The following is a 20,193-nucleotide window of genomic DNA, read 5'->3' on the forward strand; positions in this document are numbered from 1 at the left end:
TTTTTGTACTCCTCATGTCACTAGGGAAGCACTGTGTAAAACTTCCCATGAGAGACACTATGAATTGACACTTGTGTGATAAATAAATAGAAACTAAACTATTCCATTGGGAATCATATTCATTCCCATTTAGAATTTGATCAACAGTGTAGTTCAGTAACAGCTTCTGAGTCTGCATGGCATTGATACAGAAGTTCAGCATATGATTTCAATGTTCTTTACTCCTGAAATATTGAAAGAATGAAGGAGGTAAAAATTACTGCAATAAGGATAGGTTTTGCATCTGCTTGGACAGGTGAATGAGCAGGTGCCTGGAATCACTTGACAGTTAGCTTTACTCTCCTAACTCTTGCCATGCAGCATTCAGATGCCCTCCTCTTCCTGTTGATGTCTCCTTGCCTTCCTGTTTATCCTCATTGTACAATGGGAATTGCCAGATTCGGTGATCTGTCTCCCTTAAATGCAAGCCAATCTGCATGGTGGGGCTATGTTGGATTTAAGGGACACCACCCTGATGAGGAAAACCCCTTTTGATGCTAATTGAACGGGGTCCTAAGATTTTTTCAGACAGCTGAACCTCTGTTTAGCATGCTTAATGGTTTGCTCAATGATGATCCTGGTGGTCCACAGCTTTGATTGTATCCGTGTTCGAGAGTGGTAAAAGCCATACGTGTACAAGATAATTGTTGTACCCAGCAGCCACACTTTCACACTTCTGTAAAGGTCAAATATTGGAAGGAATGTTGTAGATCTTTGTATCATGACAGTTGCTTGATACCAAATGTGCACAAAGCTGATTCTGCAATCTAGCTGGGCATTACAAATGCTGCTTCCTGATGCCATGGTGGGAACATGTGTTTGTTATTGGTGCCTCAGATAATGTAAGTAGTGGATGGTTGTTGGAAGAACATTTCCCAGGTTACATCTGTCTGAATTCCATTATAGGACTTCAATTCACTTGTACTTTTGAAACCCTTCTGAATGGTGTCTTAAATGACTCAGGAAACTGAACAGGTAAAGTATTCGAGAGAGGGAATTCACTGAAAGTATGGCGGCAAGTTTTTCCACTTTGAATTTAACCCTTTACCTGCTTTCTTATGATAGACATAGGCGGAAACATCCATCCTATTGTACAAGAAGCATAAGAAATTAGATAAAGCACTTTGCAAATGGAAGACTGTCTTTCTTCCTCTTTCCCTCCTTTCTGATCCATGGAGTAGTTTTGTATAATACTAAATGCACACTATCACCAAGGAATGTGTTCAGTTTAATCTCAGTTAGTAAAAATGTTAACAAAAATTGATCTGGTTTAACACCATACAGGTGAGGTGGAGACATGCAAATATAGTTCCATTGTTTAAAAAGGGTACTAAAGGAAATGTCAAATAATTATAGGCCACTTTGTCTTACTTCAATGGTGGGCAAATTATGAGAATCAATCCTGAGTGATCGGATAAGCTGCTCCTCAGAAAGGCATGGACTAGTCAGGAATAGTTGCCAGGTTTTGTTAAGGGAAGATCATGCCTTAGAAATTTAATTGAATTCTTTGAGGAAGTGACAGGAAGATCAGTGAGGGTAGTGCAGTTGATGTTGTCGACATGGATTTTATTAAGGCATTTGACAAGGTTCCACATAACAGACTCATCAAAAAAGTAAAACCCATGGAATACAGGGTAATATGTTGAACTGGATCCAAAATTGGCTTTGTAAATCAAGGGTAATGGTCAATGACTGCCCTTGTGAATGGAAAGCTGTTCCAAGTAGTGTTCCATAGGACTCAGTGTTGGGACCCCTTCTGTTTGTTTTATACATTTAACAATTTAGACTTGAATGTAGGAGGCACAATTGGGAAATTTGTAGATGACACAAAAATTGTCCATGTAGGATAGATGTAAGCTCCAAAATGAAATCGATTGGTTCGTGGAGTGGGCAGGAAAGTGACAGATGGAATTCAACAATGATAATTATGAGTTAATGCACTTAGGGAGGTCAAACATTAGAAGGAAATACACAATATACAGGAACATACTGAGAGGGGTAAGTTAAGCAAGGGACCTTGGCATGCACGTGCACAGGTCTCTAATGGTAGGAATGCAGATAGGTAAGTTTGTAGAGATAGCTATGGAATGCTCTCCTTCCTTGGTAGAGGTGTAGAATACAAAACAATCTAATAATAAAACTGTGTAAGAGACTGGTGAGGCCACAACTGGAGTATTGTGTGCAGTTCTGGTCACTACATTACAGAAAGGACATATTTGTTCTGGAGAGAGTACAGAGAAGTTTTACTAGAATTTTGCCAAGGCTGAAGAATTGTAGCTTCGAGGAGAGATTGGAGAAGTTGGGGTTGTTTTCCTTTGAAGAGGGAAGGCTTGGGGGTGACATGATTGAAGTATGCAAAATTGTGAGGGGTAGGGATAGAGTAGATAGGAGTAACCTGCTTCCCTTGGCAGAGAGATCATAGATTCAGGCAAAGTGGCAGAAGGATTAGAGGTGACATGAGGAAAATCTTTTTTTACGTAGAGGGTGGTAGGTGTCTGAAATTCACAGCCTGAGTTGGTGATGGAGGCAAGGACCCTAAACTCTTTCAAAAAGTACCTGGATCTGCAACTTAAGTGCTGCTAACTGTAAGACTGTGGGCCATGTGCAGGAAGATGGGTTTAGAAAGGGCATCTGGGTATCTTTGTATTGACATGGACAAGGTGAGCTCAATGGCCCTCTTCTGTGCTAAATCATTTCTATGGTTCTACCATGTTTATTACCATTATTTTTAATGTAAATCTTTCTTGTTGAAAACAATGAAATCCAGTTTCCAACATAAGACTTGGAATTGGAACTAGGCCTGGCTCCATTGGCTAATTAGATGCAATATCAGGAAATGTTGGCACAACTTGCTTGTGAACTTGCTCCAATTCTACAACTCAGGACTAAGAAATAATGTGTAAGATACTATCAGCGCTTGTCAATTTTCGTTACTGTATACACTCCATGCAAACATAAAAGACTTATATCCAGTGTCACTCAGACTTCAGACATCACATTTTAAGTTTCAAAATACAAACATTTAAAAGTCAGTTATTTTACAATATGTTCTAATTTAGGACATAAGTTTACAAGTACCTGTCAATCTGACAACTTTCCTCTTATTGCCTTCTATTTATTGCCTTTACCAGCAAGAATCATGCCTTCAGCATGAGTCTGGTAATGAAGGAGGCACAGTAAAGTTCTTGTTCTTGCAAAGTTCTTTACTTTTCATGTAGTTTTAATGACTTGCACAGGATTTACTGCCCCCTGGTGTCAGCATGGGAGTGGTATTGTACCTACTGCCCATTGAAAATGTTTTCAATGCAAAGAATATATTAGGACCTTTAACTCAAGAATTAATTTTAAGAACATCAAAAGGCCATAAAGTACTTTTTAATCTCACCAATCACATCCTTTCTATGCACTGCAATTTTTTCTTTGTCCAAAAATATATCCAATTTCTGTTTGAACCCACATTTCAATATCCTCCCTCGTCACTTGTAGGTGAACAAAGTTGGATGTCGCATGATACCAGGTTAGAACAACATATTTATTTTAAATTACAAGCTTTCAGAGTGCTGCTCCTTTGTCAGGTGAAGTGCTTCCGACTTTGTCGACCCCACTCCAACACCAGCACCTCCACATCATGACTTTTAGATGAGGACGTTACACTGACATTCCCTTCCCATTCTTAACTTCTAAACTGTTTAAGCTTTTTTTTGGTAGATTAACGTTTGTAGCTCTACTGAAAATCTGATCAAGCGTTCAACACGGTCAAAGGCAAGCTTTGTTGTATGAGACATTAAAACAAAATCTTGTCTGCCCTCTCAAGTGGAAAGAAGAGGTCCATGACTCTACTTGAAAACAAGAAATTAAATTTGTCCCAGTGTCCTGGTCACTATTTTTCTTTCAAACAACATCACTAAATCTATGCCATATTATTGTTGTTGTATGTGGGATCTTCCTACCTGTAACTGGTTTCAGTGATAACTTCATTCCTCAGCACAATACTAAATTATTCAAATGAACTAAAGTCTTCAATCATCAATCAATGCCAAATTACCTGATCTCTTCAGGAGCAGCAGTATGTTGCTTCATATCAGTTAGCTTCAGCACATTCAGCCTTGACAGTCAAAACGTCATTCTCCCTGCTAATCACTTCAATTATATATTTGTCAGCATTGTGTAAATTCAGGTCTTCCCTCAGCTATGTAGGAGAGTTTGGTTGAAATGACTAATTTGATTAATTCACCCAGAAAACTGATTCTACTCTGTCCAGTAGACAGGACAGAACTTCAATTGTGTCTTCAATCCCCATTCCTGGTAATCTTTTTCACTGTTGATTAGCTGCAGTGTCAGGAAATACATACGTTTTGGGCTCCTGGGTATGAGTTGTACTCACCCCACCCACCCAAAACACTCTAGATTTGGCACATTCAAAAATAATTGTTTCATCTTTAGTTTAATAATCCTGCACTTTTTCCACTTTCTGCTCCATCCCTACTTTCACCGATGGTGAACAGTTCCTCACACAATATAACAACTGTCTTGTTACCCAGGCCTTTTCTGCCTCTGGCCGACCATCAATCCAAACCCCAATAGCAGTTTCTTGCCAAAGCCACAACCAGTCCAAACTCGGAGTCACTGAACCCAATTCGTTTTCCAAACTTTCAGAAATCCTCCAGTCCCTTTCCCATTCTGATATCAAAAATGGCAGAGGGTGTGACCATCATCTTAATAACTCTCAGACCCATCAAATACCAACCAGAAACAAACAAAAATAGAACTTGCTGATGATAACCCACAGATCTGGCAGCATCTATTGGAGTCCAGTGACCTTTTTTGATCTAATTTAAACTTTTTTCCCAATGCACCGCTCCAAACACCTGAATTCTCTGGCTGGAGTCTGACCCCACGATCATGTACATCCCCATCTCCTGCCCCTCTCCAACTGCATCCCTTGGCCCAGCCAACGGTTACCTCCCCGCCTCGTCCGCTGAGGACATCAAGCCCCGCCCATGGACCCTAAGGCGCCGCCCCCAGGCATCAAACCCCGCCCCTGCACGTCAGAATCCGCCCTCTGATCTAAGCCCCGCCCCCGTACTCCAGACGTCGGTCCCGAGTTCCAGATTTCGCCCTGTTCCCTATATCCGTCCCTGAGCACCAGACCACGCAGTGGCGCTCCAGACTCCGCCCCTGTGCTCCAAACCCCGCCCCCCGATGTTCCAAACCCACCCCCGAGCACGAGGCCACGCTCCAGATTCCACTCCTTTGCTCCAAACCCCGCCCCCCGATGTTCCAAACCCACCCCCGAGCACGAGGCCACGCTCCATCGCTCCAGACTCCGCCCCTTTGCTCCAAACCCCGCCCATCGGTGTTCCAAATCCCGCCCTGAGCACGAGGCCACGCTCCAAACTCCGCTCTGGTGATCCCTCTCCCCACCATCCGCCCAAGCATGAGGCCACGCTCCAGCGCTCCTGACTTCCCCCGTGCTCCAAACCCCGCCCCCAGTGTTCCTCTCCCTGAGCACGAGGCCACACTCCAAACTCCGCCCCTCTGCTCCAAACCCCGCCCAGGTGTTCAAAAACTCGGCATTGAGCACGAGGCCACGCTCCAGCGCGCCAGTCTCCGCCCCTGTGTTCCAGACTCCGCCCCTGTGTTCCAGACTCCGCCCTTGTGTTCCAAACCCCGCCCCAGTGTTTCAGACCCTGCCTCCAAGCCCCGCCCCGAACAGCTCCAATCTGTCATCCGCCCCCCCACCCCCTCCCCGATCGCTTCAGCCGGGGCCTAGCTCCTTTTTGTCGCCATGCTGCAGATGGATGATTCGGTGGAGACGGAGGTGGCGGTGCTTCCCACCGACGGCATCGCGGGCTCGGGTTTCTCAGCCGGATGTCCCGCAGGTAGCGAGCCACCAGCCTCACAGCCTGTGGCGGGCGCCGTTAGGGGCTCGGAGAGCACGGTGCCCCCAGCACGGACCGAGACCCTGACACCGTTCAGTGTGAAGGATCCTACTCTGCAGGCCAAGATCAAGGACTACTTCGTGTTCAGGGTAAGGGCTGAGAGCTTCTCGGCTCTTCCTATCCGCCTGCCAGGCCATTGGATTACCTGGAGATTGAAATCTCTTTATGTTTATCTGTTTGAATATTTGTACATATTCCTATTTATTTGTGTTCATATATTTATCTAATTCCATAAGTATCGACTGTATTCGTAGCTGTTTCCTTTTTAAACTTCTGTTCATCTGTTTATGTCAATCTTAATCGTTTAATTTCTGTTTTAAATCGATGTTTACTTAACTGTTGTTATATCCACCGTTTAATGTTGATATCTCTATGCCTCATCAATTATTAAAATTTATTCAGGTGTGTATTGATACATTTTAATAATTATTTTTCTATGTTATATTCACTGGCAAATTTGTTATTTACTGTTCATTGTTGGTTGTCCCTCAGGAAGTGGGGGTCTCTTAGAATTTTGATGCAATTTGGAGGATTCGTCATACTACTTCAGAACTCAACTATATTTGTGTGGGACTGGAATTTGGACAGGCTAGCAATTTCGTGGTCACTCTTACTGATACCAGTGTTTTGTTTCCAGATGTTTTTAAGTGATTTCTTAAAATGCTGAGATTTGGAGTTGTGCTAAATTATTAGTCTGGAACTCTGGGTTACTCGTTCAGTAGCATGACTGTTACACTATTTGAATAACTGTGCAGTCTTCTAAATCTATCCAAATAACTGTCAGAATCATAACCAATTACCTTTCTACTTTGTTTTTGAACATCAGATTGTATTTGAACATCAGATTGTATTGATTCAAATCTATTTTATCTAGCCAGGGGACGAAACGTTTGCAACAAAAACTTCCAGCTCGGCGAACAGAACCACAACAACGAGCACCCGAGCTACAAATCTTCGCACAAATTTTATCTATCTAATATATATCTTCTGTCTATTTGTATCTGCCACTGACTACACAAAATTAACTCCAAACTCCAAATTTTGGACAGAGCAAAGAGGTTCACTTGACTGACCAGAAGAAACAGGCAACCTTCAACCTACAGATATCAGTGTTGCTCTGTTTAATATCAGCCTGCCATATATTTGAAATAAGATGGTCTATTATTTCTATCTGAGAGTTATTGTAAAATATTTTTAAAGAGAGATTCCCACCCAGAGAGATGTCAATGAATTGGTATTAGATGGTGCAAAGATAAAGGAAAGAAGATGCTAAATGCTTATTGAATTATTAATTAATGTTATGCAGAGCTTGTCACTGGATGCTCAGATCCTTTTCACTTTTATCCTAATCACAGTATTTAATTTCAGGTAGGAAGTGTTAATTGGAGCCAAATGGAGAGATGGAGGGTGCGGGGGGGGGGGCGGAATGGAGTACCAGTTTAAAAGAAAATGTATATGGTGTATATCTGCTGCCCAGGGCTCTTGTGGAGCAGTGAAAGTGTCCCTATCACTGGATTAGAAGGTCCGTTTTCAAGTCAATGTGCCCGAGACATGTCATAACATATCTGAATAGATTGATTAAAAATACACACACCAGCTGCCCGCAGTTAGTTTGGGATCTCAAGCATGTTAGTGAGCTGTGGGAAAGCTGCATACTGGTTTGCTTTTACTAAGGAATCCCTTGGCCTTACTTTGCCAATCAGTTAGATCATGGGTGGTATACCTTAATTTTGTTTACAGTCTTTTGTTCTGTTTATTTTACACACACATCCATGAAAAACCTTTCTCCATCTTGACAGCTCTAATTCTCCATGGCTTTTAGGAAGATTTCCAAATTTCTACTAACCTTTTCTGTGAGAAATTTTTTTTGAATGGCCTAGTTCTGTGTTTATATCCCCTCATTCATAATAATCTCAACTGAGTAAATATTTTCTTCCTATCAACCATGTTGGATCTGTTTCTTATGGTCTTAAATTGTAAACACCACGATCATTTCTGTGTTCAAGGAAATGCACGTCAAATTTATGGACACAATTTAACCCTTTACACCCTCATATATTTCTGGCAAATTTATCTGCATGCTTTGATGATTGAAAAATGTTCAACACTCAGTGAACATCCCCACTTCTGACTATACTAAGATACAGTCATTGCAGCAGCTAAAGATGGTTGGGGCTAGGACACTATGTTGAAGAACTAGGGACTCTTCTGGTGTAGTAGTGTCCCTACGTCACAGCCAGGATGCCTGGGTTGAAATCCTACGTGTTTGAGATGCCGATATTGGTGAAACCTCTACCTCCTGTTAATTATTTAATTATTCACATATAGTCCTGACTGGATATGGAAGGATTGGAGGGTTTGGGTCTGACCTGTTGGTTCTGATATCACTTAGCCCTCTGAAGGGCTTTTGCCCGAAACGTCGATTTCGAAGCTCCTTGGATGCTGCCTGAACTGCTGTGCTCTTCCAGCACCACTAATCCAGAATCTGGAGTCATTGTTTTTACCTCTGTAATGAATGATGTTTCTGCTTTTGGCATGTAAGTAGTTCCTGTGTCATAGCTTCACCAGATTGACACTTCTTTAGAAACGCCGAGTGCTGCTTTCGACATGTCTTTCTGCACACTTTATGGAACCAAGGTTGACCTCCCAACTTGATAGTAGTAAAGTTAGGGAGTGTGCTGGGCTGATTGCAAATTGTGTTTGAATATAATCCTATTGCTTTGATGGCAACTTAATGGATGAGTTTTGAGTTGCTAGACCAGTTGTCTCATTTTAGCATGTTGGTAGTGTCACACAAAACAATGAAAGATACCCTTAGTGCGAAGACCTTTGTCTCCATAGAGACTCTGCAGTGGACACTCCTTGTATTGTCAGATGGATGCAGCTGTGACAGTTGGATTGGTGAGATCCAGGTCAAGTAGATTTTCCCTCTTGGTTCTCTCACCACCTGCTGTAAACCTTAGTCAGCTAATAATAATACATCATGAAGTTTCATCACAGTATAGCAGAGTTGATTATCGTGGAGGATTGAAGGGTATTGAATAAGGAAAAATGGAGCAAATTGGTTTAAAAACCTAGTTAGAGAGGACACAACACTAGAGCTAAAGTCAGTTGCTCAATGATTGGTGGTAAGTAATGCTATCCTGAACGGTTCAAATGTCAGAACAATTTTGTATAACTGACATCAATGTTGATGTCACGTGTTGGTCCTAAAGGATGAGCCCCAAACTTGCAGGTGATGCTCAAGTTGGAAAGAGGGTAAATATTCTGAGGGTCAAAAAAAGTTGAAGTGTTATTCTGAAAATGATGGGTCAGGCAAAAGAAGTGGCTAATGTAATTCAAGTTGAATTAACTGGGGAGCTTGACATTGGCTGTGATATCCACCCATTCTCCCATTCAGTCAGCTAGCTTGCTAGCATTTCCTATTTCTTCAACCTTCATTCATAGGTTTCTGGGCTCGGATTCAATGCTTTTTGTTCCAAGCTTAAGTTGCTGTTGGATAGACTATAAAGAAGTTGATGGATTTTAACTGAATTAGATTAATTGTGAGACTATCAAAGAACATGTAATTTCTTGTTAAAATTCATCTTGACGGTTTCTTGCAGTTAACATTCTCTCCTCCCTTTAGCCTGGGACCATTGAACGGGCTGTTTCTGATATTCGATCTATTGCCATGCCAACTGAAGATGGAGGCGTGCAGAGTGTGTGGCTACTAACTGAGTAAGTGAAGGATTTTATGGTCTTTTCACTAATATAATGTACTGCAGTGTATGGTTGCGAGGTCATGCTGTCACCCAGTATTGTTACATTAAACAGTTAATTCCAACTACCAAATGCAGTTGTCCAGAAGTTAACATTCAATCCAAAGAGTCAGTTGCTGAAAGAAAATGTGACTTAGAGTTTGCTGTTAAATGTATCTTCAAGAGGATTAGAGTAAGACCCAAAATCTAGTAAGTGAGATGGTACCATCCAGTGGCGAAAACATGAGCAGTATTTTCAAATTATACACAGCGTCTTAATTTGATTTATTTTCATAGTATTGAAATGGGATATTGAATGACCATTGTATATTTGCTCATTCAGTTAGACCTAATGCTACTGGGTGGATTTCAAAAGGAGTTGCAATGCAATGACTTAATGGCAAGTGTCAGCATGGTCAGTTGAGGAAACAACGTCTAATCAAGTAAGCAAAGCTTAGTTGTGAACCTCACATTATTGCCATCCTTCAGTTAAGATGATGTTGCAAGGTCTTAGCTGGCTATTGCAGTGAGTTAGGGTGATGTCAAACCTGAGCTGACTAATTTATCTTCTCGCCATTTGGGGCAAGTTGCTTATTTGAAACAAATCTTAACATGCAGACATTGCTGGCAACTATTTCAATCATGTCTTTGAATCAGTAAGTAGGAAGCATACACCTCAATCAGGTTCCCCCTCAACCTTCTCTGCTGCAAAGAAAGCAACCTGAGCTTACCCAGCTTCTCTTCACAACTGAAATTTTCCATTCCAGGCAACTTGCTGGCAAATCATCTTTGCATCCCCTCCAGTGCAATCACATGCTTCCTGGAGTGTGATGACCAGAACTGCACATAGGACTCCAGCTGTAATCTAACCAACGTCCCATACATCACCAACATGACATCCTTGCTCTTAAAAGCTATGCCATGATTGATAAAAGCAAGCATCCCATATTCCTTCTTAATTACCCCTATTAATTTTCCTGTCATCTTCAGGGATCTGAGGATAAGCACTGTAAGATCCCTTTGTTCCTCTGAGCTTTCTATGTCTTGTCACTGTTTGTGTACTCCCTTGTATTATTCCTCCTTCCAAAGTGGATCACCTGACATTTATCAGGATTAAATTCCAACTACCACTGGTCTGTCCATCTGATTAAAGTAATTCCAAACAGCTCCATGATGCAAGACTCCATGTTCAGTTAGCTGTTTTCAGAAACGTACACTGGGATGAACATTAGTAAGGTCTGAAGGATCATCAACTCTGTGAAGGATGTACTTCAGTTTGCCTGAAATCTGAGGTCTTCCAATACAAAGAATTGTTCTCGACTGAGAATTGTAGATCAGAGGGATGCAGTAAAACTTAAGGGAGCTGTCACAGAGGAGCCATATGGAAAGGGCACTGTTTAAGGCATTTCAGCCATAGTACACCAAGGGCTGTAGGCTCATGCGGAACTTACATTTGCAATGCAGTGTTGAAATTGTATTGAGACAACTCTGAATGGAACACGGTGTGTGGAGAAAAGTTTATTTCTATTGGATTTTCTGTACTTTTCATGTTTTGTAATGAATTTTCCATTTGGAAAAAAGGTTGAATTGTGGCTGAACCACACTATTTGCAACAGGGTTATGGGATTGGGTAGATAAAAGGTTTTGGAGTGTTCAATCAGCGTGATTGTATTGAGTGGCAGGACAGACTTCTGGTTGAATGGCCTCCTCTGCATCTATGTTCTTAAGTCTTTGCCTTTCTTTCTACTTTTCTAGTTCATTCGCTGTAATATTTCTTTAATGAGGCTCAGTATCAAATTTTCTTTGATTATGCTCCTGTTAAGGTTTTGGAATGTTTTATTGCATTAAAAGTGCTAATGTAAATATATGTTGATGGTAATGTTGCAATGGACTGAGTTTTATTGGTTAGTTGTCCTATCCAGATGTCGAAAATGAAGTATACTGTTGTGCATTTTCTCACTGGTTTATAGACAAATTATTAGCAGGCCTAACTGTAGTGTATCTGCAATAAATGTGTACACACGTATATATATTGATGTGTACCAAATAAAGATGGGGCTAGTTTTGGCAGTGGTGTGGCCCTGGGGAAAATTAAAGCTGTATTCCAAAAGGATGTGATGCCTTCAGAAGAAGGGAGAAATCATAGGGCAGGATAAAAAAAATTGATGTGAAGTATATTTTAGATTTATTTGTACTTTTTTTTAATGAACATGAATTCTTCTCCATTACAGGATTGACCATTGGAATAACGAGAAGGAACGTCTGGTATTGATCACTGAGCGATCTCTGCTCCTTTGTAAGTATGACTTCATCAACCTCATCTGCCGACAGGTTATTCGAATTTCACTCAACGCAGTGGATACCATTTCTGTTGGAGAGTTTCTCTTTCCTCCAAAATCTCTGAATAAGTGAGTACTTCGTTTATCCAGTGTATTTCACACTGATCTTGTGGTGTTTGCACATTGAATTCTGAACTAATACAGTTGGAGTTGTAATGAAACTGGGTGTCACGTTTGGAAAATAGTCATTAATGAATCCAATGAGGAATTTAGGTGAAGTGTTTGTATCTAAAGAGTGATGAAGCAAATTACACAAATGAAAGGAGAAGCTCAGTAAATATGTAGGGAGAATAGAATAGAAGGAAATGCTGAAAGGATGCAATTAATTAAGGTGGGAGGAAGCTGGACTGAATGCCCTGTTTGTATTGCAATTTCTATCTGCAAGTTTATACGTAAATTCATAACAAATTTTGCAGAATCCTAGAGCATGAGCTCCATATGAACACAAAAACTAAGTCAAATAAAGCAAAAATGCTGAAATACACAGCAGGTTCAAATATTGTGTAATAGTCTACTGATGAAAGAACTGAACAAGCAGTCTAGAAATTGAGTCCGAATTTTCACGCAGTGTTATGGGAAGAAGGTAGGAGAATGGCACTAAGTGGCTCATTTGGAAAACCATTGCAGACACGATGAGCCAAATGACCTCATGTACTGTAACCATTCTGAGAATCTGAATAGCAATATCTCATTCATAGCCCCCTTGCCTCTAAGTCACATGGTTCTGGATTCAAATCGCACGACAGAAGTTTCAGCACAAAAATCAATTGTGTTGATTGTGCAAAACTGAGTGTGCTGCATTGTCAGAAATGCTGTCGTTTGGATCTAATAAGCTGAAGCCATGTCTGCTCCCTGAAGTGAAAATGCAAGATTCAATGGCAGTAATCTGAAGTAGTTATAGGCAAGTTATTCCTAGGACCCCAGCCAATTTGTATTGCTCAGAAACCACCATTAATATCTGATTATCCGGTAACTGCTAATTGTGGGAGTTGCTATTTACAAACTGGCTGCCATGCTTCCTACAACACTTCAAGAAGTAGTACTTTGGTTGTAAAGTGCTTTGAAATGTTTGTGAATACACAGAGTACAATGTTTTGAAAATGTAAATCATATTCCACACTGGTTGAGTTTTAATGGCAAGTGACTTTTTTGATTTTCTTCACTGGAGTCCCTAAGCGCTAACTTTGGGAAAGGCAAATGTAGCTTTACCAACTCTACCCACTTCAAGAGCAAATAAAGTAGACCGTTACTGTCTGTAATACAAGATTGAGTGAGTTACTTTGAAACTTGTCCTTCCAAGGGAAAGCCTGAATTTGGAACATTAATCTGTTTCCTCCATGTAGGTGCCATCTGATCTGTGTCTTTCTCACTTTGTTCTTTCAGAGTCCTTCCCTGCCAGTATCTATTGATTTGTTTGACAGTGTTGGAATCATGTCTTCCAACTGCTGTTGAATAATGAGCTGACTTTTGCTCTTTTGTATAAACTGCAAATATTGCTTTCAAAAGACACATTAACTCTTTGTGGAGGTGTCATTTGCCTAGTTTGTTTCCATAGGAGGGAGGGCCATGGGATTCGCATTCAGTGGGACAAGCAGGATAGACCTTCCTTTATTAACCGCTGGAATCCATGGTCCACTGACATGCCATATGCCACCTTCACTGAACATCCTATGGCAAATGCAGATGAGAAGATTGCATCCCTCTGCCAGGTAAGAAGCATTTAGCCTGCTAATCAATAAGTAGACAATGATTTTGCATGCTTAAAAATGTGTTGCTGGAAAAGCGCAGCAGGTCAGGCAGCATCCAAGGAGAAGGAGAATTGACATTTCGGGCAAGAAGGGTTTATGCCTGAAACGTCAATTCTCCTCCTTGGATGCTGCCTGACCTGCTGCGCTTTTCCAGCAGCACATTTTTAAGCTCTGATCTCAGCATCTGCAGTCCTCACTTTCTCCTAGTGATTTTGCATGCTATGGTATCTTCTGCCAGTGTCATTTCCTATATGTATTTTGCATGATTTATCACTTGAGCATTGTAATTTGGCATCAAGATCCTAGAGACTGGTTTCCATGTTATAACTCCATGACTAATAAAAGGTCACTGGTGAAAGGCTTGCTTTGAAAAAAATTATATACGCTATTTGGCCCAACTGGTCCATACAGGTATTTACACTCCACATGAAGATCCTGCCATTTCTTCATCTAAAGCCTATCAGCACATCCTTCTGATCCTTTCACATTCTTATGCTTATCTGGCTTTCCCTTAAATGTATCCTCATGCCATTGTCATATAGTCCAGAACCAGAAGCCAACATAACTCAGTCTGGGGTTTTACCAATCTCCTTCATTCAAACATATGCAGGGGAACCAAGGGACAGAGCAACATCTTTTTTCTGACTCCTGGAACAAAGTTTCAGCATATTTTAGATTATCAAAATACAATAGGTTGCAGTATTCACATGATGCACCAATTACACAAGAAATTATATCCAAACTTGTACAATACATTGACACAATATCCTCTCTTGGTCAGAGTTGGACCATTCTGTGTTCTTGTTTGCTTACCTAGCCTAATGGACAGGGTTTCCCCACTCCTTTAGCTTGCCCAGACATAGCTGTACTGCACTAGGAATCATAGTAGAATCATAGTATCCCTACAGTATGGAACCAGGCTCTGCTACATTGGTAGGATCTTTCTCATCTTTATGGTATTTTGCATTGCTTTTTTTTTTAAACCTTTCAATTTCTACTAATCCAAACTACAATCAGGAACTGGGCAGTTTTAGGCATATATTATCATGGAGTTGGATGTATCAAACAAGATTGCATTCTATCCTGAGAACACATAAGCCTGTTGGTGTTCACCCACTTCCTGTGCTTGCCTGGACATGTTTATGCTATATTAACCCTTTTCAGTGAGATCAATCTGAACAAAATGTTCTATTGTTAATTGATCACAGAACACCTGCATGTCTATTGGAGGTTTGTCTTTAGCTTGCTTAATGTACAGTGTCAATATGCAATTGAGTACTCATGGGGTAATTGATCTGGTGCAAAATGAATCTTTTGGATTTTGGGTTTGTTTAATAAGTTTCTAAATTGCTTTTAAATTTCCAGTATACACTGACTGCATTATCAGAATTTTTTAAAACAAGTTGATTTTTACTGTTGCTTATCCTATGATATTCTCTTTATTAAATTTCAGCTTGAGAATTTTAAGACCCAATTAATCCAAGCTGTGAAGAAAGCTCACAAAGAGGCACCACTACCAGGCCGGGCCAATGGAGTACTGATCCTGGAGCGGCCCCTTCTCATCCAGACCTATATTGGTCTAATGTCCTTCATTAACAATGAAGCCAAGCTGGGCTATTCAATGTCAAGAGGGACAATTGGCTTTTAAACCAAAAGGTTTTAAGCTTTGGTGTGCCACGTTGGTAGGATCATCCTCTACCTTTATGGTATTTTACATTGCCTTTTCTGCACCTTTGAACTTCTATTAATCTAAACTTCAGTCAGGAACTGGGTAGTTTGGGTGCATTTTATCATGGAGTTGGATATATCAGGCAAGGTTGCATTCTATCCTGAGAGCACATTATATACACTGCAGCATGTGGTACAGTGTCATTTTTTAAAAACAAATTGCTTCAGAATTATTCATATTATTTACAAGAAAATATAACATTACAATCTGGAAAATGAGTACTGTGTCCTGCTTGCATTGTAGATGTTATTTCTAATGGATGTGCTTCCCATGCCTCAGCATTTCTGCTTTTGAAACCTCACAGAAACAGGGCATGTTGGAGGAGTGGTATCCTGTTATTTCCACTGGGAGAAAATTAAAATCTATACTCTTAAAGTGAGCCATTAAACTAACTATTTTTCACCTTCAAATATAGCAGAGACAGTTTCTTTTTCTGAGAAATGATGGAATCTTGGATTCACATTCACTGTAGATAATAGGAGTATCTTTTCTAATAGTTGTCCTAGTGAGGGGATTCTCAGTTAAGCATGAAGCAGCTATAAAATTGGGAGTTGAAAGTAAACTGACTTTAGTCACTACTTCCAGGGGCATGCAGACAGCTACTATATGCAGTTACCAATGGTTACAGGTTTGAAATGACAGCCAGGTGTGATGTTACTATAGCACCTTTACAGATTACTGCCATTAATGCAGTCTAATAACTCTTATGGAGTTGCAAATAACTTTGTTGAATAAAAATGGCTGTGATGCTATAATGAAAACCCAGGATGGGTGGTACAGGCAAAATTGTCAACCTAAAAGTAACAGCCACAGATCTTTAAGCTGGAATTTTACATACAATCAGCACAATCCCAGTTTACAGCAATTTGACCTCTTATTTTCCTGGTGCCTTCTGTTGAATAACAATTTCCAGATGGATTAAGACAGAATTCTCATTAATTATAAAATTAACTTTACAGACTATCTTCCATCCCCGTATACCTTACACTTGAGGAAATGTATTTGTTATTTGAAAGTAAACTATGGAATATAAAACACCGGAGGCAGAATATTTGCAGCCTCTTGCCTGACCTCTATGAAGTTAGCTGGTGTTTATTCGTCAACAATTGGAATTTGTAATTTAAAATATTATTTTATGCAATAAGGTGTTCTGTACTTGGTCACTTTTTAAATTGGGAACAGCATGATTGTTTTGAAAATAAGTGAAAACTGTAAACAAATATGGCTGCCATTGCAAATGGCTAAAATTTTAATTGAAATATCTTGCTTAGTTTGACAAGCCATGTATTGACTAGCTTATTTGTACTTTTTAGTTGTGTATATAATTGAATGTCTTTGCTCTGTGTATTTATTCAAATTGACAATGTGTGGTACTTTTAATAAGTCTGTGCAAATACTGAAAACACTTCTAAATTCAGTTAAGATTCTTTCAAAACTTTGGGTTGTGAACATTCCATTCTTTTGAAATATGAACTATAGTTCAGTTGATTGAAACCACCAGCTGACCACAATTGAACAGTAGTACTGGAATTAGTTATTTACCAACAATTTTAATTTGTAACAGTGCTTCATTCTTGAGGTAAAATAACTACACAACAAACATGAGTCTGTATCTTGACTGTAATCCAGAAATGTGTAATGCATTATCAGGAAGCTGGTTCCATTTCATAACAGGTTGTTGGAACTGTATGATTAAAGCATTATCATGTGTTGGAGTTTCTTACTCATTTTAAATGCTGATTGATGATAATAAGTCAGGGTGTGGTAATGGAGCTGTAATGGTTCTGAACTACCACCTTGAGATGCCAAAAGTTCCATTTCCACTATAAGTCATGAATTTAAATTCAAATATCTGATATAAGTCATAAGTGACCACAAAACCTAATAGTATTTAAAAATTTGACTGGGATCAGGTAACAGAACAGCCTTCTCCAATCTGGCCTCTGGTCCTGTCTGGCTGGTAGATTTGTTCCAAAATGACTTCGTCAATTACCAGTAAAGTTTATTACTTTACTAAAAGTATCTTCCCTTCAAAAAAAAAGGTATCCCATTGAAAGGTTAAGAGAATATGTGCTTTAACTTTACTGGGATACATCCTGCTCCTGCCAAGTGACTTCAAAATGAGCAGCAGGGGTTTAAAGCGTATTAGTGCAGGACAGAGAGAAACCTCCATCTCACTCTCCAATAAGAATTCAATACATTTTAATCTTGAAGTCCACAAAGATGATGGAAATAAGCACAGGTAGCTCCGGTGTTAGTATTTGATAAAGGCTGTGTACCACAGGATTGTTTTTAAATGTTACATGAAACATGCTTAGCAAATCCAGAAACTGGGGATGAATGAAAAAAAATGCTTAGACTATGTTAAAACGTAGTGATAAGTGTAATCCATTGTTTTGCAGGCATTTTTCTGTTTGTTGTTTAAAGCCATTACAAATGCTAATAAAAATGTTTAAGTAGGCAAACTTATGGTAACAATTTATTTTCTAAGTTTGAAGACATGTGAATGTTGAATTTAAGAGCTTTATTAACACACCCCAAGCTAACTATTCAGATTCAATGATTGTGGTCATGCTTCTGCACTTTACACTCATAGATGCTTGGATAGGGATCTCCATACTTTTCACCCTAGCCCAGACACTGATCCATTTGTGTTAATGAACACCACAATTCCCCATTGCAGAATTCTATGATTAAAAGAAAAAAATCCTGACGTTGATTTGTAAAGAGCAATGATTTACTAGATAATAAAGGGCTTATGCCCGAAACGTCGATTCTCCTGTTCCTTGGATGCTGCCTGACCTGCTGCGCTTTTCCGGCAACACATTTTCAGCTCTGATCTCCAGCATCTGCAGCCCTCACTTTCTCTCAAATATCATGATACCCAAGTGTGCACAGGAGAACATTTTACTGACCAGGTCTTCAAAGGAATAGGTGGTACAGTTTTGATAAATGTGTCAGACATGCTAAATTGTAGGAAAAATCTGCAATTAGACCTGGCATCTTAAATACCCACAGCAGTTGAGGAACTGGTTAAAGCTGTGCAGGACCTTTATTTATTACAATGGACAAGATTACATAGTTTTCAGATGCTATGCCATTGAACAATTACTGCTAAGGTAATTGTAATAGGGAAGTTAATCCAGTACTTTTTCAGACTGCCAAGGGACAGTATGGTCAAATTAAAGTTCCACCCTTTTAAAAAGTTTAGTCTGTATATAGACAACCCACAGACATAAGCTTTGGAACAAGAGACCCTCAATGATTGTACCAGTCATAGGAATATTCATGACTATTAAGGGCTGGAATTTATTTTGTATGCCATCTGAAAATTCTCTTAATGGATCTAGCTTTGGCAAGGTTTATATAGAACTGAGAATGAGGTCCTCAAACCAAGATAAAAAAAAGGGATGAATTCTCCAGGTTAGAGCTCTGTGAGCAGTTCATGGAAGCCAGCCAAGTGGCTGAGGAGTATTTGAGCTTCACAAGAATTGGGGTGGCAAGCATACCAAGACCTGAACATTTCAACCAGGGGATTAGCAGTGTTAGTATTACCATCTTTAAAGGTGAACCTTAAAGCATTGTATGGTGATCTACAAGATAACAGGATTTGATTGACAGATCACTAGGAAAAATGGCCTGGAACATACGTTGAAGCAATACCTTTGCTTGGAGGATGAAAAAAAAAGGACAGCAGAGGATGAGTTAGAAGGGAGGCCCACAAACTCAAATGGAACTTCCTATCTGGTTAGCTAATGCTGACATATTAGAGAGCTTAGACAATGCTTTTATATAGTTAAATACTGAATAAAAAACCTAAAAAGGATGTTTTAATTAAAAGTCTGGAGGGACAGACCATACATGACATGAACAAAGAAGAATCCTGCCCTACGAAGCAGCATCCTTAGCATTTAGGTTCAGAGAAACAAATCAAAGTGAAATCAGAAATAGAATACATGTTGGAAAAGCACCAAATTGAACCCAATCAAATTAGAGTTCCCCAGATGTGCCTCTGGTTCAACCAAATTCTCCACAGACAACAGGAAAGATTAAAGCCGTAAAACAGGTAGATTCCTGCCCAACTCAAATGCTTGGAAGACTGTATTGCTGAAGTTGGCATTCCCTGATTTCTTACAAAACAGATCTGTAAAGAAATATTTGCATGTTTCATCAACACATAGCTAAGGAAATATCGGTAGACTACTCAGTCAGACTATGTTGTTTATATATTTATAGAGTCAGTCATACAGCATGGAAGCAAATGTTTGGTCCAACCAGTCCATACGAAACAGAATTCCAAACTAAACTAATCCCACTATGGACTTGGTCCATATCCCTCCAGACATCTTATTCCTGTACTTATCTAAAATGTCTTTTATACAACGTACCTGTATCTGCATCCACCACTTCCTCTGGAAATTCATTCCATACATGAACTACTAAAAAACATTGCCCATGTCTTTTTTAAATCTTTCTCTTCTCACCTTAAAATTAAGCACCTTATCTGTGCCTCTCATGATTTTAAAAATCTCTATAAAAAGTCACCTCTCAACCACCTATATTCCAGTGAAAAAAAGACCAACCTATCTAGCCTCTCCTTATAAGCCAAACCCTCCAATCCTGGCAATATCCTCGGAAATCTCTTCTGAACCCTCT

The 20,193-nt window shown here is 39.8% G+C and overlaps 1 protein-coding gene across 1 annotated transcript; it reads left to right on the forward strand.

Moving 5' to 3' along the window:
• Window positions 1-5,774: 5,774 nt before the first annotated feature.
• Window positions 5,775-18,002, forward strand: tprg1l (tumor protein p63 regulated 1-like). Its single transcript, XM_043676067.2, has 5 exons — window positions 5,775-6,070; window positions 9,610-9,701; window positions 11,953-12,129; window positions 13,616-13,769; window positions 15,262-18,002. The coding sequence occupies exons 1-5, from the start codon at window positions 5,828-5,830 to the stop codon at window positions 15,454-15,456; spliced, it is 861 nt and encodes a 286-aa protein (XP_043532002.1). The 5' UTR covers window positions 5,775-5,827; the 3' UTR covers window positions 15,457-18,002.
• Window positions 18,003-20,193: the final 2,191 nt, after the last annotated feature.

The sequence above is a fragment of the Chiloscyllium plagiosum genome, unplaced genomic scaffold (assembly GCF_037043375.1).
Source record: "Chiloscyllium plagiosum isolate Xiang-an unplaced genomic scaffold, Cpla_swu_hap1 HiC_scaffold_37, whole genome shotgun sequence".
In the NCBI taxonomy this organism is placed as follows: domain Eukaryota; kingdom Metazoa; phylum Chordata; class Chondrichthyes; order Orectolobiformes; family Hemiscylliidae; genus Chiloscyllium; species Chiloscyllium plagiosum.

Coding starts and splice junctions, on each gene's coding strand:
- tprg1l (XM_043676067.2), top strand. CDS start 5,828: ATGCTGCAGATGGATGATTCGGTGGAGACGGAGGTGGCGGTGCTTCCC. Junction 6,071..9,609: donor AGGACTACTTCGTGTTCAGG/GTAAGGGCTGAG, acceptor TCCTCCCTTTAG/CCTGGGACCATTGAACGGGC. Junction 9,702..11,952: donor AGTGTGTGGCTACTAACTGA/GTAAGTGAAGGA, acceptor TCTCCATTACAG/GATTGACCATTGGAATAACG.